Raw genomic sequence first — 22,533 nt, forward strand, 5'->3', positions numbered from 1 at the left:
ATCCCTGTTTATAGTGGTGAACTACACTGCATTTCCAGCTGCGACCAGACTAAAAGATACGTTCCCATTCATTGTGTATGGGGTGCAACCAGTTCACTGTACAATGCATGCTGGGATTCCTGGCTGGCAGACACGAGTTAAAGCAATTCGGTCACATGAAGTTGGCATGTACCGTGAGGCAGCATGAAATGAAAAAGTTAAAATCTAGATTTATACAAATTTTTATTAATCAGTGAGTTATCCCAGTTGACAGCTGCTTCACAGTTCAAAACTTTCAGCAGCCTTCTTTCTTTATGTCTCTTGTTTCTGGTCAACTCCCTGGTGAAAGTATGAAAATATGTGCACTCCTTGTCCCCCTGAACAGTTCACTTCAGGCCATCTCTCTGATTAAAAATATGTTCACAGTTGACTTGCCTGATAATATATGGGTTATAAAAGTCATTTAAAAAATATTTTTCTCCCCGGACCTTTTCCAATGCATAAATCCATTAAATCTTTTTAATGTCCTCATTTAAAATAATCTGTCCAAAGTTTGCATGTATTATATATATTTAACATCTTTCTTTGCTTATATATGGTTGAACATAATTTGTGGTAAAAGTTTTAAGTTTTATATATTTAAATTTGTTTCATTGTAAATTTTGAAAAATCGATCAGACATGACTGCTTTTGTCCAACAGCACAGGATTGGGATTTGTAATTCTCATGAATCTCGTGAATTACTCTCTGAAGGTGCCTGAGAGCTCAGACTTGAGGGCTGGATACTGCAGGCAGGTGCAGGGGGGGCTCACAGTGCGGGTCCTGGGTCTTTGTACCAACGCCCTGCAGGCAGACTGTCAGTGGCAGCAGAGCTTCCATGGGCAGACTCAGGAACAGGAAGAGATGTAGACGATAAAGTCCACCGTTTGAAGTGGTTCAGTTCAGATACCCAGCTCAGACATAAAGCCATCTTTCTCACTCTATGTCCTGCACACAGACCCCTCACTCACACCACAGCCTATGAAAGGCAGCCAGACTGGGCTTGCAGTGGTTCAGAGACTTTGCGGTTCAGTTTCTGTCTTCATAATCCTCGTGTCTCTCAGTTTCACTGTATGTTGCAGTGTCAAGAATGCAATCAAGGCTCCTTACCCAGGATTAGAGATTATTTACAGCCTCCTTTATCAAAGAAGAAACAAAGGGTCAAGTTTGGTGTTTGTTTGCTGGGTTTGAGTGACTGTTACTGTGTGCGGGAGGTCAGAGGTCAGGTACTGAGCAGGAGGTCTCCTTGTCCAGAGCCCCACTCTACAAAATCCATTTCTCCACTGGAATGAGGAGGACTGTCCAGAGAAATGCCCCGCCGCTCCCCAAACACCTTCTCCTGCAGTTCAATTATATCATTGCGGATGTCAGCCATCATTAGCAAAAGGAAGTCGAAGGAGCCGGGCGGTCCCTGTGGACAGAGGGAAAAGTGAGGAATTGATGATGGGGCAATGCATTTCATTTTTCACTGGGTTTAATGATCAATAAACTGGGAAGCCTTTTGGGAGGTGTGAGGATCAAAAGTCCTTTTTCTGGTATGTCATAACACGGACAACTGACAACACTAACAACTAGAATTCCCGCCTTGCGGTCGTCTGCCTCTGCCAACCGGTCGAAGTTGCAGTTTACATCTGTGACTGTCCAGAAAAATGCTTCAAATAAGGCATAGAAGTTACATATTCTAAAAACACACTTCACACACAGTTTCGACCTGGAAGCACAGAAGATGTTTACAATCACCACAGTTTCAAGGTGGACACCCAATACAAGTGTCACCAAGTGTCGTCCTATAGATGCAGAAGATTATTATAATAATTTTATACACAGAAGTTGGCTTAATGTGCCACTGAACAACTTCCATAGGAAAGAACAGGACCCTGTCAACACTGATTCCAGTTCTCTACACAGCTTCCTGCTATAACCAGTCAAAATGTCTGCTGTGAATTAAGGCATTTCTATATACTGTATGAATCTTAAAATATTATTAATATTATTTATTGACACGTGTATAAATTAGGCTGTCCTATGAAAGCTACAGTCCCTCATCGATTACTGCATCTACATCAAACATGAAAATAAAATGAAACCAGATGAAAGCTGATACAGATGCATCATACATGTACAGAGCTGAACATTTTTCTTTTGTGAAGATGACTATTAATAGGTTTACGGAGAAATATTCCAGTTAAAAAAGTGTATAGTGTATGCATCCTAAAAAAAAGCATGCAGGTATACATTTGTCATTCAAAATTTGTTTACCATTTACATAATAGAATATGTATAGGAGGTAGGTTAAAGACTGGAGCACTTTAAGAGCATGATTATGTGCATTTTTATATAGTAGCTTTAAAATGTGAATTTACAGTATGTTTTCAGTATAATGTTACTTACAGGTGGACCTCTGGGACCAGGAGATCCTCTGTCTCCCTGCAGATTAAACAAACACACAAATTAACTAGAGCTGTACAAGCTAAACAGTGCCAAATTGACTAATGTAAATTCAGAATATGTGAGTTTTTTCCACACGTGCAATCGCAAAAACAAGAATTCATAGCATGCATGAGAAAAAAAAAAGATGTGTAACATTGACCTTTAGTCCATCTCTTCCTGTTGCCCCAGGAGGTCCCTGTATGAATAGAAAGACACATGTATGTGAAGGTTAAGCAATATGAGGTGAAACTAAAATTTATGTTGGTTGGAAGTAACATTCCATTGGCAAAAAATACAATTGATTCTGGGATCTCTCTTATCTTCAACATAACAACAGGCAGATGTGTGTAGTTGTGTTTCTGACAAACATGTGCATGCATGGCTCATATATGGAAATTGTTTACAATATATATTGCATCTACTGTATTTATTCTTTTAGCCACTTTTACACGCTGAGGACACATGCGATTTCTCCCCCATTTGACTTCCTATGACTTACTGACAATGTCATTAGATAATAAGCTGTGACCTCCATGTTTTGAGATGACCTGAAGTAGGGGCTCCGGTGGGAAATAAACTGAAAAACAGATGTGGTGACCCCTACATTATGGAATTCAGTTTGTTTTATCTTACCACCGGCCCCCTGCGGCCTCTTTTCAAGTGTTTCAGGTCAGGCTCTGGACCCATGGGTCCCATGTCTCCCCGCGGGCCCCGTGGGCCAGGCAGGCCCCTGTCTCCTGGGTCCCCTCTCGTTCCTGGTTCTCCTGGGTGTCCTGAGGACAAAAGGATACAGCGATAAAGATAGTTATTTAGAATTGAGTGACGAACTGAAGAGCATTACTTTCTACAAAGCTTCTCAAACAGACCATGTAAAACCCTGATCTTCAACTTGCTTTGCTTTTACTTTACTTTCTACAGTTATATCTAACTTACCTGGAACCCCAGGAGCTCCTGGAGGGCCTGGAAGACCAGGAAGACAAGGGCTAACAGGACTTTTTCCTGCCCTCAGAGAGCGTTTGTCACTACTGTTGGCCAGTCCGGGTACCTACAAACACAAAGACCATTTAGGCGAGACTACTATCAGTAATACAGGAAAAGCAAAGCAGTGTGTGTAGTTTCCCACATTTTGATTTAAACTTCTGTTTTCAAGTCTCTTCCATGCTGAACATCTTAACACATTGGCTGTACTATGTTTAGTAATCAGTCGATTAGTGTTATCAACCATATCAAATGTAAAAATCATTCAAACATTCATTCATTCATTAACCTTAACCGCTTATCCGCAATCGGGTGAGAGGCGGGGTACACCCTGGACAGGTCGCCAGACTATCGCAGGGCTAACACATAGAGACAGACAATCACACTCTCATTCACACCTACGGGCAATTTAGAATCACCAATCAACCCTAAGTGCATGTTTTTGGACTGTGGGAGGAAGCCGGAGTACCCGGTGAGAACCCACGATGACACGGGGAGAACATGCAAACTCCACACAGGGTCGCCGGTTCACCTCATTCAAACATTGTTTTCACCAAATCTTTGAATTTCTGATATCATGGTCAAAATAATCAAGTACCTGGTTGGGTGACTGTGTGTTGCCCAGCCTTAACTTTAGCTGCAGCAGACTGCTTTTCATGCTCATAAAGTCCTGACAGGTGAACGAGCAGGTACCAGAACTCATTAGGGTGTCTGACTTCCCTGATGAACTTACTGCAAAACAAAACATGAATTTAAAACATTTATAGGACACACTTAGAATAACAGAAATATTTAATTACACCATTGTAGATGAGGCAAAATAACACATTTATACTGCATGGGATCAGCATAAAGTGGGCTTGTCTGTGTTTAAATTTGTAATTTTACAGTGCTTTACAGGGCTTTACAGTTTTCTTCAAGTCCTTAATTACATAATTCAAACAAATAAGCGTAAGATGCTGCCTCTGACTGGGCAGAGAGCCAATCAGAGTTCAGGATAATCCCTGAACACGCCCCTGATCACTGGGAATCACATCCCTAACATTCCTGTTACTGGTGTGACACTGTACTGACCAATATAAAGTAAAATTACACTCAGCAACAATCAAAGTTCATTTCCAGAGTATAAATTGCAAAACGATTAATTTTGACTAAAAACGTATAAACTCACAGTTGTTTACGGGGATGCAGGATCGTTGGTCCGGTGCGAGTATGTAGCCACTGTGACAGCGACACAGGAAGCTGCCCATCGTGTTCACACACTCATGGTCACACATGCTGCTGCCTGGGTGCTCACACTCGTCAATGTCTGTATGTAATATACATATTTAAAAATAAATCTCACAAAATGGAACAAGGGCGCAGTTTTTCAGTTAAAAATGCGGGGGAAAAAAATCTCTTCCAACATGTTAGTGCTGTTTAAAAAGGCACAAAGGATTAGTTTGAAGAACTTTAACATTTGAATATGCATGTGGATCCCTGTGGTGAAATGGCTGAAAAAAAGCCCATGACAGTATTAACCGAGAGATGAGAAGGGATTGTACTGACCCAGACAGTATGGAGATTTGTGGGTGCGGTGTCTCTCCCTGTCGAAGCGATAGCCGGGGTAACATGTGCAGACAACTCTTCCAAAGTTATCAGTACACTGCTGCTCGCAGGGCGATGCTTCACACACATCCACGCCTGCAGAGAGAGAGAGAGAGAGAGAGAGAGAGAGAGAGAGAGAGAGAGAGAGAGAGAGAGAGGAGAAGCAGAGGGCATGTAATAATAATAATAATAATAATACATTTTATTTGGAGGCACCTTTCTTGGCACTCAAGGACACCGTACAAAAGGATAGAAAAGAAACAGCAATAAAATACAATAAAATACACAGAATTAATAACAATACAACACAATAGATATATTGGGCAGGGTAAAAGTCATCAGACGGAATAAGCAGTTTTAAACAGATGTGTTTTGAGTTGTGATTTGAAATGGGGGAGTGAGTCAATGTTCCTGAGCTGGGGTGGTAGTGAGTTCCAGAGGCGGGGAGCAGAGCGGCTGAATGCTCTGCTCCCCATGGTGGTGAGACGGGCGGAGGGGAAAGACTTATTTATTACTGGATCACTATCATAAAAAACAGAGCATTGGCATTTATTGAGTTCTGCATTTGGACATCTCACAGTATGTAAAGCACAGGTGTAAATAAAAACATGAGTGAATGCTGAATTCCAGTTAGGTGCTTCGGTTTCAGGGTCCATTGGTTTGTGGGCATAAGTGACCATTCTTTAGACCAGCTATTCTCAACCAGCTATTCTCAACCCCCAGTTGGGGTCGCGAGATGATTTCTGGGGATCGCCAAATCATTTTGGAAGTCAGCGTGTGTTAATGTGTTTTAGTCTTTTTGGTAACTTAATGTCTTTTTTTGGTCATTTTGTGTCTTTTTTTAAAAATCATTTTGTAGTCAATTTGTGCCTTTTTTGGTCATTTTGTTTCTTTTTTTGGTCATTTTGTGTCTTTTTAGGTCATTTTGTGTCTTTTTTTGATCGTTTTGTGGTCAATTTGTGTCTTTTTTGGTCATTTTGTTTCTTTTTAGGTCATTTTGTGTCTTTTTTTGATCGTTTTGTGGTCAATTTGTGTCTTTTTTGGTCATTTTGTTTCTTTTTTGGGTGATCTGAACTGTGCGTGTGAGATTATGTTCAATGAGCTGGGGTCACGGACAACATGCATGTTAAATTGGGGGTCGCGACTCAAAAAGGTTGAGAACCACTGCTTTAGACAAGAGGTTGCATCTGACTGAGTACACGAGGACAAATACAAAGCCATCTATAACGGCAACCTGACTGCACCTGGCTCCGGGCTTCACCCTGCAGGGCTAACAGAGTCCATAATTACAGTCTATCCTGATTGAAAGGTCACCATGGTAATAACTTGTAAATCACAAGGTTGTCTGTCCTGAAGCATAAAACACCATGCTGTATTGAAGAAAAATTGTGATTGAAAACTAGTGATTGAGACCATGAACTCATTAGGAAAATGTTTACTGAGGTAATCAATTGAGCAGTAGAATCATTTTCTCATTGGCTTCTTTACAATGAGACTTCTTTTTGCAAACAGTGTAGCTGTTATTCAAATATCAAGTAAAACTGTCTGGTTAAAAGATATATACATCAATTAGGATACTGATCTTGATCAGACTGTGTGGTAAACTGGTGTGGTCCACATCTTGAGTTACTCTGTGGATTTTAGCTGGGTTTGAACTTTAAAATGTTAGTAGATCCATATACCTGTTGTACATGCATCTACATACATATATCGTATGTGCATGTAAACACCAATATAATAAAAATAAATACATATAATTGTTCAAGAACTTCCATGTTTAAAAGGCTGGTGTGCTGATGGAGGAACAGCGTTCTCTAGTGGCCGATGTGACTCACTGTTATTCTATGAAGCAGTTTACAGTCTATATGCCAAGTATCAGTGCTATAGACACCAAACCTGTTTGTCAATACTTGTATAAGTGTTCCTCATTATGGTTATCTAAATCTGATCTGATCATTTCTTACAAATACCAGATTTTTTGATATGGGATGGTCACAACACAGCCTGGCAGCTTTCTGTGCCAAACCTGTGAGCAGTTTGTTCTTTGGTCGGCCCTCATGTTGTTTGTTCCAGTGCACTGCCATGTGTTAAGTTATCTGAAACGTCTCCTTACACGTAATTACTCCAAAATGACAAAAAATTGACCACAGCATGTAACCTATTTGGACTTCTTTGGAGGTCCACACAAACAAATGTGGTCTGTACATTTGTAAATTAAACCAGGCTACATTATGTGCAGCCTGGTTTAATCTACAAACTGCTGTTGTGGAGAAATCATATCAGATCTGGAGCTTGTGAATCAGATGTGAGAGTTCATGAGCCAAACTTCGTGTAGTATGGTTTACCTACTTTCAGGTATGCACTGGCCCATCACAAACCTGAATCCGTCACAGCATTTCCTCCTGAAAATAAAACAACAACAGAAAGTAATCAGATGTTTGTGTTTTTCCCAGCATCTTAGAGTGTTCCAGTCTAGCATCATTATAGTAATAGTTTGTCATTTGTGAAATAAACTTAGTCGCTTTCTTGCTGAGAGTTAAATGAGAAGATTGATATGCACTCTGTGATGAAAGCTAATATTCTATGTTATTCATGTCTGTATGGTAAATATAAAGCAACAGGTTATCTTGGCTTATTCATTTAAAAAAAAAAAAAGTCTCATAATTTGTTTTTTGGGTTGATACTATTTATTAGCACAACATTTTGGTGGTAACTTTGACCCTTTTTTTTTTACTTGACAATTGATTAAAAAAAAACACCAAGACTCTGAGGAACACCGTAGAAAAATCTGTGCTGTAGTTTCCAAAACATACTTCTGTTGTGTAAACGGCTGAGAAGCCCCCTTATTGTCTATAAACATAGCAAAGCTATACATCCTCTGAATGCTCTCGATCTCTAGTTTGTGGTTGTTTCACGAGGCTGTGATTATGCTACAGGTCATGGCAGGTCATTTTATACAGTGAGGTCAAGTAAAAAAAAATGCTCTTAGAAGAATGAAATGTTGCTATGGTGACTAACATCATCACACCTGAATAAGATTGAGCTCAAAGAACAGAAACATTAAAATATGAAACAGTGTGGTTTCTTCCCCAGACTGTATGGGAACCCAGTGAGACTGCTTTAGTCTCTGAAAGTCAGCGAGACCCACCAGAGGGCAATCAGAAAGCTGACGGGATACACAGAAGCACTGCAGCCAGAATATATTTATTACAGTATATGTGGTGCACTTATAAACATGCTGTTTGAGCTTCTGGTCTGTTCTCTCATTTTCACTCCACAGCAAAAAAAAAGAAAGGAAAAAAAAAGTTGACTGATAGATGTAAATACTCTGTAGATGTGGAATAGGATTTTATTTGGCGTATATTTTTTTCCCCTGACCAATACATGAACCCTGACCAAATAAGAAACTAAAAACTATTACTTAAACTTAATTCATTTCCAGTCACTGCCTTTGTGATGTAAGCTTGTACCAGTTCAGTAGATGCAGTTTTTTTGAAACACAGCATTGTGCAATGAATATTGGGAAACAATTTCTCCCCAAATTGATTTATGGTGTTTGGCAATGACACTCGTCCAGCCATCCCGCAACAATCCACCACATGTTACAGACATTACAGTTGGAAAAACAGAGAGGAAATGGCTCAGAAACTGGAGCAGCACAGCCATGCAACAAATATAAAACACACACGCACGGACGCACACATGCACCCACGCGCACACACACACACACTTGAAGTGCATGCCGTTACCGGAGTCAACGTGCTGCCTCATTCACGGCCCCCACAAGACAACAAGTTGCTTTTATTCTCCTCCAGCCTCCATGCAGCATAACCCTAAATCACTCTGAGATGCCCCCTCCTTCTCCTGAATGAAAAATAACCTATAAAATGGCAATGCCGGTCTAAACTGATGAGATCCAGATGAGAGCAGCTTTAATCTGCAGCCTGTAGCTGGAAGTGTTGAGAGGCATGGATAAGTCTGGGCATGGAGCTGAGGTGGAGACAGGAGAGTGAGTGCTGGGATGTCACTTGTTCAGTCAGTCAATCAGTCAGTAAATCCATCAATCAGTCGGTCATCTCGGATGGGATAATGCAATGCAGATGCAACCAAATAGTTGTTCAACAGTCAGAAGGGAATGCACCGATCAAATACACCAGATTAGTATTGGTGCCACTTTTAAGCCATGACAGTTCCAGATTAAAGTTTCTTTCATTTTAGTGCCACAGCAATAATCTCATGTTACGTAACATAAAAATGATTTTAAAGATGACAATTTTAGCTGGATTAAATGTTTTAAAGAAACAGACACTAATTTCATCGGAGTCCCAATAACTTATTTTTACAGGTGAGTGCTTGCAGTACAACTGATAAATGTTGCTAAATTCGGTATTTCTCAGAAATGGAATCAAGCAGCATTAAGATAATAAAATGCCCACTGCTCTCTCAGTTTAGGGATACTGTCTAAATTGTAAGTCTGTTGTCCATTTATTTTAGTGAACATAGAAGAGAAAACGATACACTCAACACTGGGGTGTGTGTTAGTCCAACAAGTACCAAAAGTGTAGACTGTAACTAATACATTTAAATGAGGAGAAGCATTCTGGAGCTAACGTCAGCATGCTAGCACAAGCTTGTATTACGCATTGAGTAGGTCATGAAACACAAAACTTGCTGCAGCGTGGGCCAAGGAAAAACCCATTACATATTGGAACAGATCTGAATTGCAAGGCGGATACAAAAATGTATAACGTTCGTTAACATTGCAGAACAGGGCATTTGTGCTGCGTCATGTTCAAAACATTTGTTTCCAAGTGGGACATTCACATGAACGCTGGAGCATTTTTGTTTCCTTTGTTCTTCACTGTCATGCAAATACTAACAACTAGGGGTGCACGATTGCAATTTTCTGGCCGATCACGATCACTGATTTTAAAAAAGCCTGACCTGCTGATTCCGATTTTGGCGGATACTGATTTTTTTTATAACTCACAGCATACACCTTCAATGTTTGAATCTTATTTTATTGAAAAACAATCACACGGCATTATTTTTCTTTAACAAATAAAGGAAATCACAATGTCTGAGGTAGTTAATAAAATGTTGAACTTAAGATAAATAGCAACAATTTACAGGACAAATTAACAAAAGAACTGCAACCATAAATAAAGTGTCCTGAGTTTTTGATTTCGTTATAGTACAACATACATACAACAGAAGCACACATACGTGCAGACACACTTTCAGACCTTTGCGGTGGTAGATCAGATCGCTAGATAAGATCGGTTTGATGTAAAAGAATCGGCAGATAACCAATTACACAAAATGAAGGAAATCAGTGCCAATCGATCGGCCGGCCGAACGATCGGTGCACCCCTGCTAACAACACTCTGAGCAAGAAAACACAACAAATCTTCTACACTACTAAGTCAGCAGACTGACTTCCCAACTCAAGAAATGAACAATCCAAGGCTCATGTGAATGAATCATTGACCTTGGTGGAGGTCTGTCATTCTAGTTTCCTACTCGATTTACGGCATCAGACTTAACTCTCACTTCAACTCTGGATCCTACAAGGTCACTGCACGTACTTTCAAAGCTTCCTCACACACTCACACACATATACATCCTTACATACTGAGACCCTAATGTTAGTGGTACATTTGCACAAATGTATTACTCTAAAACAGACCAATTGAAAGCTCAAACAAGAGATTTACAGAGTCAACAGGGAAGATAAATTGAGAAAACCAAAGACAGAACGAAGAGTTGTAAATAGTGGAAAACACTCATAACAAAGACCCACATAGCAGCCGAGGCAAATTGATATCACAAAAGAAAGTTCTCCAACCATTACCACCACATCTGAAGTTTGTTCCTAAATTTTGACACATGGTTAACGTGAACTGCTCAGTTTGCTCAGGTTTCGGCAACAAAACTACTTATTGAGTATAGGTTTAGGAGAAGATCATGGTGTATTTAAAATGATTACACTAACTAAATCAACAGAGGAAAATGCACCCCAAAAGAACGTATCACAGGATAAAAGTTCTAAGTACTGCCACAAGAATAAAAGGCACAAGTGTGGAACAAAAGGATCAGGCTGAGAAGCACAAAAACACAAGGCAAAACAATCTAAAATTACTTTTAACACCAAGACTCGAAAACAAAAAATACGGCAGGAATGCTTACTGACAAAAATATAAGACACACTGGCACAGAAAAAGGAGAAGACAGAGACTAAATACACAGGGAAGGCTGGATAATTGGGAACAGGTGAACACAGTGAGGGATGGGGCAGGTAATCACACAAGGCGGGAAAACCTTCAACCAGGACACAAACAGTGGTCTCAGTCCTGCATTTACACATAGCCAGGTATTTACAGAAACAAATATTTCCCCTCCTCAATTTTCACTAATAATGGCATACATCAGATCGTTTTCAGAAAACTTTTCATTTACATGAACCTGCATAAATATGCCGTCAAACACCATCATAACCATGCCAGACCTATAGGCAGCAGCGTCACAAGAAGGATAAAGCTATGAAGGCCAATCAGAATCCTCAGAATTAACAACAACGAATGACATGAGTGACTTCCTGTTCCTTTCGAGGGTAAACATAGCACACACATGATGCTAATGTATTTTCTGTTGCATACTGTGATGTTCGGGAATCTAAAACGCAAACAGGAAAACAGCATTTTCACAAATCTCCACTTTGGCTGGAGTTTTCAGAAATTATTGTCAGTGATAAAACTTAGTTTTGGTGTAAACAAAAGGCCAAACCGCATGAAAATATGTGTTTTTCCTACGGGTCCTCAGTCCTGCAAAAAAAATGTTTCTTGTCCATCCGTCCTGATCTCTGCCCTTTGACTAGAAACAAATTGTATTGTGTATTCCTGCAGAAAATCTGTTTCCCTCTAAACATAATTGAAAATCCAGTTTTGTTGTATCGCAACCGTGTGACAACCTCTAAAAAACTAAACAAACATGGAAGAGCTGAAAACTGCAGTTCTTTGAATGGCCTCTTGAGTGAGTCATTCCCCATAGACCCCCATGTTAAAATGCCCAACTTTACAAAGTAAACATTTTTACAGCCAAAAAAAATTTTTTTTTGTCTCTAGGCTAATTACTCTCTTCATGAACGCCTTTTTGCCCATTTTTGTATTAGCCAGGAGTTAGGCATGGTAGTCGTTACTACTAAGATGGTCGGAGCCATAACACTTATCTTCATGTTGGCTCTCTAGAAACATTTGTGATAGGAATGTAATATTCAAGAGCCAGGACTGGATAAAGACATGAAAGCCTCAACTCACGTCAAAGATCCACAGAGCAGCGAAAGCCAAGTGATCTCACTGCCTCACACACACACACACACACACTGACAGACCGTCTGTCGGTCAGAAATGCAGCAGCCTCATCAGCTCTCCCTTGGGTGTTTGTGATAGACAGGACTGGGAGGCCGGAGGCTCTGAGCAAGCAGAAGAGGGCGGAGGGAGAGATGACCCGTGTGTTTTTGTTTTGGAATGTGAAAGTATGTTGGTCAGACCGACAACAGGCACGGTCGACATGACACAGCCTCTAAAACACAGAGCACTGCCCTCAGTGGGATCTGACTCATGTGTATGTGTGCGTAGAAGTTTGTCCGTTGGAAAAAGTGTGTCTTTTATCAGAGTTTATAATAGAAGTAGAAGTTGCAGTAGGATTATTTTGGCATGAAAGTGAACAAACGCTTAAAATGGGCAGAAAACACTGTCTGCCAGCAGCGTTGATTAAAAATACATCAGTAACCTACCTTCCAAAAACCCAGAATAATCATGTGTGTTCACATCTGCACATGCAACATGTGTGCATGTGTGTGTGAGTCTGTGTGAGGGCTGGGATACCATCCAGTAATTGGGTACAGCCTTTTAATGTCAGTCAGGGTTTATTAGTGAGAGCTATCCATGACGCTAGCAAGCTCCCTCTCGTCCTCTCTCCTTTTTCATGTCCTCTCTGTGCACTTTACTTCACTCATGCTACATCGAGTCTGTGATTTGAAACATGTCGATTTATATTCAGGCCGTTCAATCGGCCTCTTGTTTCACAGTACACTCCATTGGTTCTCCAGTTGTTGACATAATCTCTGTCTCTCTCTCTATTCTCTTCAGACTGACATGCTGTTGGCCTCGTGTTGCCCTCTGTCCATGAAACCTGATGAAGTGTCGACTTTTCCATCTTTATTTCATTCAGAGGAATATTTTTCTGTCCTCTGAAGACTTGTTGAGGCCAGGAGGAATGGTCATAGCTTTAAACAGCCACTAACTACTGCAACAATCAATATGAAGATTTCCACAAACAAACAACACACTGCATCCTAGTTGCATACACTGCAAAAAAAAGCCAACTTGTTTTTTTTGGCCTAAAACAGTGATTTAAGTTGGTTTAACTTAAAAAAATAAATTATTGATATTTAGGGCAATAATGTAAGTTAGCACAACAAAGGAAGCCAGTTGTATGCTCAAAAACAAGTTGGTGAGTTGTTGTTACTTATATCTTTAAGTTGGGGTTCACAACAAGGGACAATAGTTCTACTAACTCTTATTTCTTTGTTGTGAAATGCAGGAAAGTGGTGAAATTCGGTCATTAGCGAAAGCTAGCGGCTAACTGATGCTAGCGGCTAACTGATGCTAGCAGCGCTGCTTGTTACAACTACAAGATAGTCATTAGCGTATCTATGCTAACTCAAAATTGTGGTCGCAACATTAGCTGACATTTCATAGCGGCGTTACAATCGTGCCAATTCAGCACATTGCAGAAGTTAGCAGAAGTAAGGATTAAAAGTTATTACAATGTAAAATTGTGAGTTAGTACAACTTACAGTTGAGTTGACAAAAATCGGAATTCAGAGTTGAGCAAACTCAAAAACAAAACTTAAAATATTTAGTTTAATTGTCCAACTTAAAATTTTATTGAAGTTTGTTGCCTTGAAATTTTGAGTTCACCTAACTTTTCTTTTTTTGCAGTGTAGCAAGCGGGATGTGAGATGATCACATATGTAAAGTACACTTTTAAAAGTATTTTCACATCACATCAGGCCAAACCTATTCACATATAAAGTAATTCCTGTTTACATATAGAGGCATTTCCAGCCCACTTTATACTTTTATATCACTAGACTTATAGTTACTTTTTACTGCTTCTGTGAGTCAACTCTTCACAGATTTCTCTACCAACAGACAGCTCAGTACAACAGCTAATGTCACATTCAAAATGCACAAATGAAACCACCGATCAACTTCTATACCGTAAAACTGCTTTCAGACATCAAGTGGTTGCAGCCGCCACTATTGTCGTAGCAATATACAGTCTTTCCAAAGGTTTAATTTTATTTGACTTACATACAAATGGCAGTAATATGCGAAGATATTCTTCAGTGTGCGAGTAAAGGAGAGTAAGAAGAAATTAGCAATGGAGGATTCATACAAAGATCTAGAAGGACACACAGGGATTGCAGACCTCCGCCAAAGCGTGCCTTATCTTGCAATGTTGATGTTCCAAGTTGAGGGAGCATTCAAAGAAATTATTCTTCGTTTATTTTTTTTCGAGTGATCCAACACCACATGAATGCAGCAAAAAGCCCTATATTCAGTGTTAATGAAAGTCTAAATTAATTTGTGTATCCACCTGTGAGTTGGATCTGCTCCAAAATGAAATATGCTCTAAATTAACCCAAGTTACACCCTTCCACCAATTTTTATGAAAATCAAACTGCCGACAAACAGACAAACCAAAAAAATACCTTTTTGGTGGAGGTTAAAATTAGATTTGCAAATGTTATATGGTGCTCAAGGATACACATAATGTTAAAAAAGGAAAAGAGCCAGGCATGGTTACATCCTCAAAAAATTAACAGAACTAAACAACCACAGGACTGTAGGAATGCATTTTGACCAAAATTAGTAGTGGATTGCTTAGTTCTTCACAATTATTGCAACACTTTAAAAGCTCTGTACTAATCAAGAGCTATGTTTTTTGTAACTAGGCATTGTACGTATGTCAGATTGAGACTTTAACCTTGGGTTGGGTGAACTTCAGTATTGGCTCCTCTGTCTGTGTAAGCGAACATTAAAATTCAAACATGTTGTAATTAGTCGTAAATTGCGTATGTTTCACAGCTAATTAGCTCCACATTGAGAAAAAAAACATGATGATAGAAAGGTTTGGAGAGGATTTGGACAGCTTCTCTTGGCTTCCGCTGACACACTGTCAGTGTGGATATCAATAACTGTGACTGCTGGCTGCTGTCTTTGACAGCTTGTGTACCCAGAACGCAATAAATTACAATAAACAACGAAGTGGGAACAGGGTGGACTTTACATAGCTCATGCCAATTCGTTAAAAAATGCCTTAATTGGCTGTGATACAGATCTTGCAGAAGGAAAGAATCTGTTGCAAGCAGCAAAATGTTTCTTTCTGGTTTTTGTGAGCAAGATATGCAATATTAGTCACCATGACAAGATTCTGACATGACACAGTGGTGTCTCTTAAGGATGGCTGATGCAACCTCCAGCATGTAATTACTACTCCATATTCAGTTTGCATGCCAACGATCTCAGAAGCCATCTGCTATCAGTCTGATGATGGTTCCAGTGGAACCAGCAGGTATCCCGATAACAGATATCTGGGCCAAGACTTCCTCTGAGTATCAATCCTTGTTTAAAGTTCTATTAGCAAGTAGCCAGTTTTACTAAGCTTAAGCTTAGTTACCTAAGCTACTAAAAGTTAAGCCAATGGTTCCTGAGATAGCATTTCGACCAATGCATTCCCTCTATTTTGCGCTCAATACGGACTGTTAATCTGCAGTCACTCAAAGTCTGCTCAAATGTGATTGGTCAATACCACTCGTACTCAGTGGTGGAAGAAGTATTCAGATCCCTTACTTAAGTAGAAGTACTAATAAAACACTGTGAATTTACTCCACTACAAGTAAAAGTCCTGCATTCAAAACATACTGAAGTAAAAGTACAAAAGTATCAGCACCAAAATCTACTTAAAGTATCAGAAGTAAAAGTACTCGTTATGCAGAATGAACCCACTCAGATTGTTTTATATATTCTAAATATATTATAAGATTATTTGTATTGATGCATTTATGAAAGTATCATTTTACTGTTGTCCAGATAGGACTAATGTTAATTACTTAACACACTGTTATGTTTTATAAATGTGTAATCATATTAAATATATGGTATTTTTTCATGTTGAATCTGAAAAGTAACCAAAGCTGCCGGCTAAATGTAGTGGAGTAAAAAGTACAATATTTGCCTCTAAATGTAGTGGAGTAGAAGTATAAAGTTACATACAATGGAAATACTCAAGTAAAGAACAAGTACCTCAAAATTGTACATAAGTACAGTACTTGAGTAAATGTACTTAGTTACTTCCCACAACTGCTCGTACTACAAACAGACTACAAACGGAAACCAGAAGGCTTCAAGTACCAAAATCATGTCCCAATGGCTACAGATTCTGCGTTATTTAACATTCCACATAGACCTGATCCTATACAAAGCATCCTAACCTCCACCCGTCTATCCTCTTCTCTAGTCTTGTGTAGTAATTTTCTCCCACCAGCCCCCTGTGTTGGTGGTGGCTGATCCAGCAGCTACCTGCCTAGCCAGCGGCGCAGGCAGGCTCGGGTCCGACCCCAATCTGCTGCAGCAGCTGCAGCCAAAATCAGCACGGCAGCACTGGAAGAAACACGGAGACAGGATCCAGAGGCAGGCCTGGGCCTGGATCACTTTACACTGAAGATTATGTACTTTAGCAAGGGGTCTCCTTCAAGGGGGGGATGCTCACTGTTATGGTTTCCCATCTCGCATTACTGTGATTTATTTGTGCATTTGCAGGCAGGAATGCGCTACAAAGACAGGATATTCATTATAGCACCCCAAGAAAACTCCACTACCTCCCCGAAGTCCAGACAGTGCAGGGGTCCTGAGAGCAGGGCACAGTATGGATGATGCTTTCCATAGACGCTGCTGTCACTATGCAATATGAATCCCACTCACATTAAAGAAGGTTTTTCTCCTCGTTCGTAGGTAAAGTTTCTACATGTGAAAGGGATTATAAGAGGCTTCGGTGATGTCCTTTGAAATAAATCACATCTCCTGCGTATCGCCTCACATTGCAAAAATGTGGGATGATCTGAGGGGGATGTTCAGATGATGTGGGAGGAAATGAGTAAGAAATGAAGGAGGAGGGCACTGACAGGAGGAGGATGGTTAAAAGACAGCGATGAAGGTTGTTGTCAGTTTAAAGTTTCCCTCTTGGGACTCTGGTGGGAGGAACACAGGAAGTGGAGCTCAGTGGAGGTCAATGGCCTCTTGACACGCCAGGACAGGAGACCGGCCATGTGTGTGTACATGTGTGTGTGTACGTCCTGTCACTTTGATGGATGCTTCCTACTGATGTGGCTTATATGTGTTACAATTACAGCATGCTGTATTCATCAGCCATGCTGTAATTGATTTATTTGCTCAGCAGCTCACACAGTCGCGAAAACAGTTCAGAAACTTGGCTGTTCGTGTTGCGTTCGAGGGTGTGATGATGGATGACGCTGAAACGGATTAGCATGATGAGACCAACAAAGAAACACATTTTTGGAGGGCTGCCGTGTCCTTTCTTTAAATGTATACTTTTTTGGAGTGTGTTTTGAAAGCACATTTAAACTACTTTATATGAAGGCCATAATAATTTGTACTTTTCCACTCATTTGTCTCAAATCTTTATATTCAAAATGCCCTAAACTCCAAAAAAATCCTCTCATGATCTTGGAGTCTCCTCAAATTAAATAACACCAGCCTCACTCTCCTCCTCAAGGTGTGAAGGTGTTGCGCACATGCCCAGCTCTTTTAGTGTTGGCGTATAATTGCGTGTGTGTGTATTCTTTTCAAACGCTTGTGAGTATACATATGTGAAGGTGTTAGTGTGGCGAGCGAGCGTTTATTTGTTTTGCCAGCCAACTTCCAGGATCCAGGCCTCAGGGGAAACATCAGAGCTCCGGCCTAACAGAGGAAGCTTTGACTGGGAGCACAGGAGGTCTGAACCACTTCCACCAGAATCCAACTCGACCTGCACTTCTCCTCCCCTCTGTTATGCCTCACCTCTCCCCGCTTGCCTCATCTTTCCATCATTGCTCCTGCCAGTCTCCCATCCTGAGCCCCTCTTTAAAAACACACTTTAACTTTTCATCACTTGCTTTTATTTTCTCACTGTCACCATTAAAGGATCATGGCAGTATTTTCAGACATCCACTGAACGTTTGACACACTCAGCTTTTATATTAATCAGATGTAATTTCATCAATGTCTGTTAACTAGTGTTGTAATTAGAACTACTAGTTGTAACTAGTAATGAATGTGAGAAATTTCACTGTTAAGATGAAACAAGTTTTATTTTATGAAATAGATATGAGTTGATACACCGACCATGCTGTAATTTTACTCAAGCCAACAGTATTTTTCATTTAGTTGCCTGCCTTCAGTGTTGTGGTTGTGTGTCAGAAGCTGTCATAAATTTACTTTTTATGCAGTTTTAAGCCACTTTTTTAGGATGAACTTTTTAGATCTTGGCAGTTTTAATCGTATATTTAACCCAGGTGGAGAACGTTTACTTCTTTACATCTTTCCAATGTCTGAATCTTAAGTTTTCAGAAAAATAAGCTGAGCAAACATGGAAAATTGACTATAGCAGCAAACGCCAAGAGAAACTGACTGCAATGACAGCTTTGCTTCATTGTTTGCTATTGTTTTGTTTGAGAGGCCCTCATTGGTAGAATGTTACATAATGCAAGTATAAAGAATGTGAAATATATAAAAGGTCAACATTTTGGGAAATACACTTATCTTAGATGAAGTTTCATTTTGTAGCTATTTCTGTCAACACAACACTTTTCCATCTGCTCAGCACTTCCCTGCAGCGAGATTCAACATTCAATAATTTATTGTCATATCAACCAAAGTTGATTTGTAATTTGTTTTGGTGTGCTTAACAACATCAACATACATAATCACATAGTACACACATCAAGGAGTGTCCACAATCCACACACTGCCATTATTATAATTCACTAACAATAGAATAAAATAGTGCAACAATATGGCTCAAGCCCTTAAAGTGACAAGTTAAAGAGCATGTGCTTGTTTATACAACTACTGACGCATTTAGAATGCATACTGCTTTGGAATAAAAGCTATAGTAGAAGTGAAATGTTCTAGTTTTCATACCTGTTGAAGAAAACTGAATAGACGGTTTGCAGGATGTGTGTCCTGCAAAGTCCTTTAAAACATTTCAAACCTTGTACTGAATGCGATGTGATATAGTTCAGAAATGATGGGGAGTACACAGGCAATTATTTTTTAAGCTGTGTGTATCACTCTGTTCATCCATTTTTCTCATTGGCTGTAGAATTTCAGACTATACAGTCATTGAGAGTAGTGATGTGTCGTTCATGAGCGTTTCGTTCACTTTGAACTTATCTTTTATATGACTGCGGAGTAATAGGTAATCTCAGTGTGTGATTCGTTCATTTTTACGCGGTATGTTCACTCGTCACATGGCAGCTCCATAAACTCAGTCTGGACAGGAAAGGGAAAGGATCTATCGCGACAACTATGCATCCTCAAATTTAAGTCTCTTGTTCATTTGTCATAGCTGTAGAGGTGCAGCCACAGGGCTGTGGGCGTTGCACAAGTTAAAATGAACAAAATTACTTAGAAAAAATGTGTTCAATTTACCAGTCAGTCAGCGATTCGAGTCAGAAAAAAGACTTGAACTTCCCAACACAAATTGAAAGGGTGAACACACTTTCTGGTGCTCTGTAGAACTTTAACATTTCACTCACTGACACAAACAGAATAGTCTTTGATGAGCTTTCTTTTGGAAGATTGGGAAGTAGAATCATTTCCTAGCTATAGCATTGGTTGCAAGGTAAAGTTTTACAAATGTGTGAACTTCAGGGTTGCTGGTAGGCCTTTTTTCCCCAAAAATAATGAACCACTTCTTAAAACCAGTCAATCCTTAAGATATGATGAATAGCAAAGAAAATAACTGTAATCATAGAACTTTTATAGTTATTTAAAGAGTTTGTGTGAGACCAAACCCCTTTCTTCCTTTCTGTTCATTGGACCATTAAACACAAAACCTCAGATACCACAAACCAGATTTCCTGATGATTGAGAATGATGCAGAATCTCACCACCTCATTGTGACATTTTGTAAATTACCCTACATTCTTTCTTCCTACATGTTTTCCCACAAACCACTGACCAGACTTTAATGAAACATAGGCGAGTAATTCATTTTTACACTTCATGCCAGATTTTCAAATTGGCTCATAAGTACTATGGATTGGTCTGTAAGTGCTCTGCCATGAAGAGACAGTAACATTTATGAGTCAATATTTATGGCGCAACATTTATGGGGCAACATTTTTACTATTGCCAGATTTTCACTTGTTTAAAAGAAGAATTTCCTGATTGTGCCATGTCGTAAGCTCTCCCAGTCATCCCTGGCCTCTTGGATCTCATCCAGGCTCAGTATCACTGCAGGAATGTGGCTTCTCTGATCCTCTGAAGTGTCATTGTTAATTTCAGACCAGCGAAGTTGTCATCTTCGTCTCCAGTGCCAACATTATGTAAGAAACAAATGCGCTTGCACCTTTCTATGTGCCCTTGTGTGGAAAATAAGGTGTAGTCAGGTGTATTGTTTTTTTACATACTGTAGCTATCGTGGGGCAGCAGAAAGAGATTGCATCTTTGACCAACAGAAACCGGGTCTAAAGTCAATGGGACAGTTCCTGTTATTTGAAGATGCGGCTTGTGATTCTGAAGAAAGACAGTTGATTGATGAGTTTCATTCCCAGGGCGTCATATATCGATGTTGCGTCCCAACTACCAACCCAAAGCGTCAGTATTTGACAACCTGGGGATGAGACTCGTCAATCAACTATCATTCTCCAGAGTTGCATACTGCACCTTCTAAGGGCCCATGATTCAGATAGATGTGCCAACATAGGTGGATTCACAATGCACGTACACCCTGCTCATTAAACACACAGGGAGGTGCAGCAGCTAAATTGGTTATTGGTGAATTTGCTCATATGCATATGGACGGAAGGTTGGGAGAGGCAAAGAACACTTGCTTGCTTCTTCAATTTGCCAAATACTTTAAATCTTTTAAAGTTAATGGGAGATAACGATGAGTGGTTTAATTCTTTAACTCCCAAAACACACTTATGATTAATTTGGAGAATAAATAAAACCACTGTGTCCCGTTAAACTAGCAAAAGTTGAGCAGGCACTCAATGCACTTGCACCATGCACTTTAGACCGTACATCATTGATTATTTCAATAGGGCCCATAATCTGTTTTGCTCAATTCTACAGGGAAAAAGACGTCTGGTATCCTACTGTACTGACAGTGAACAGCAGTTGGAGATGTGTGGGAGGATATGGGAAGTGAATCTCAGACGAGTGATGTTTCCAGCTATATTTCTATCTGGACAAATGGAATAAACTGTTTGAAATGTTGGCAAAAAAAAGGTCAATTTAACTACTTTCCATCAGCATGACTGAAGTGAACTTACTAATCAGAAAACACATCCACAGCGTGTTGACAGTTTTTGTTATGATAAGTATTGATCTTACAAGTCTGCTTAACACATTTCTTCCTGCTGGATAGAAAATATTTGACAGATTGCAGTTTAATGTATGCAACAGCTGCAATGTTTTAGACCAGAAAGATTTATTCACAGGTCCAATGATACCAGATGTGAATGCCTCTTGCCCACATTGTGAATGTATCTGGGAAGCCACAGGAAGTATTGCGATATCGCTATTTACCAGGTCAACGTGTTTCCATCATTATTCATTGTATCATTTCTGGCATTAAATGTTGGCATAAAAATATGTGGGTGGAAACCCAGCTGTAGACAGGTAGAGCGTATCACGTCGGTCGTCAAATGTGTGACAGAGAGACAAGCTGTCAAAAGTAACACTTATATATACACAAATGCCAATAAAAGCTAAATGATGGAAACAGTGACCAAAGTGGGATGGGTAAGGCCAAGATAAGGCGAGTAAGAGGAGCTCAGGAGTGAGGTCAAGCTAACGACAGATCATTCATAATTATGTGTCTGGTTGCGTTTTCATGCCAGACAGGAAAACGGTTTTAAAGAAGGATCTTTTCACCAAAATGCACCGCAGGGAGTAAAACTGAGGCTCAGAGTAATGGACTGATAAGACCACGAGGGTCCTCTCGGTCTTCTAAATCAGCTTGCGATTGCCTTGATGTTGAAAAATCCTGGAAGTACTGAGAGAGTTATTACTGTTTTCAGTTGTAACTCCCCAGCTGTTACACCCCACACCTCTTCTACTCTTCTACTATTTTCAATTTTGTTACATGAGACAATGCTCCGTGCATACAGGAACACGCTCCCTGCTGGGCTTGCCAACTTCAAACAATACTGCAACAACA

At 39.9% G+C, this 22,533-nt stretch overlaps 1 protein-coding gene across 2 annotated transcripts in view; it reads right to left on the minus strand.

Annotated features, from left to right (window-relative positions):
* Positions 1-205: 205 nt before the first annotated feature.
* Positions 206-22,533, minus strand: part of LOC131993646 (collagen and calcium-binding EGF domain-containing protein 1-like) — a 40,358-nt gene continuing 18,030 nt past the window's right edge. Inside the window, exons 1-10 of one of the 2 annotated variants that reach the window (XM_059359646.1) lie at positions 12,330-12,381; positions 7,363-7,415; positions 4,975-5,109; positions 4,598-4,735; positions 4,025-4,158; positions 3,382-3,493; positions 3,082-3,221; positions 2,609-2,644; positions 2,410-2,445; positions 206-1,429 (exon numbers count right to left, since the gene is read on the minus strand). In XM_059359646.1, the coding sequence (XP_059215629.1) occupies positions 1,241-1,429; positions 2,410-2,445; positions 2,609-2,644; positions 3,082-3,221; positions 3,382-3,493; positions 4,025-4,158; positions 4,598-4,735; positions 4,975-5,109; positions 7,363-7,384 (942 nt within the window). In that variant the 5' untranslated portion in view covers positions 7,385-7,415; positions 12,330-12,381 and the 3' untranslated portion in view covers positions 206-1,240. Of the gene's footprint in view, positions 1,430-2,409; positions 2,446-2,608; positions 2,645-3,081; positions 3,222-3,381; positions 3,494-4,024; positions 4,159-4,597; positions 4,736-4,974; positions 5,110-7,362; positions 7,416-12,329; positions 12,382-22,533 lie in introns of those variants that run through there. The other variant, XM_059359640.1, reaches the window with a different exon arrangement.

This window comes from Centropristis striata, chromosome 2, assembly GCF_030273125.1.
Source record: "Centropristis striata isolate RG_2023a ecotype Rhode Island chromosome 2, C.striata_1.0, whole genome shotgun sequence".
NCBI lineage: Eukaryota > Metazoa > Chordata > Actinopteri > Perciformes > Serranidae > Centropristis > Centropristis striata.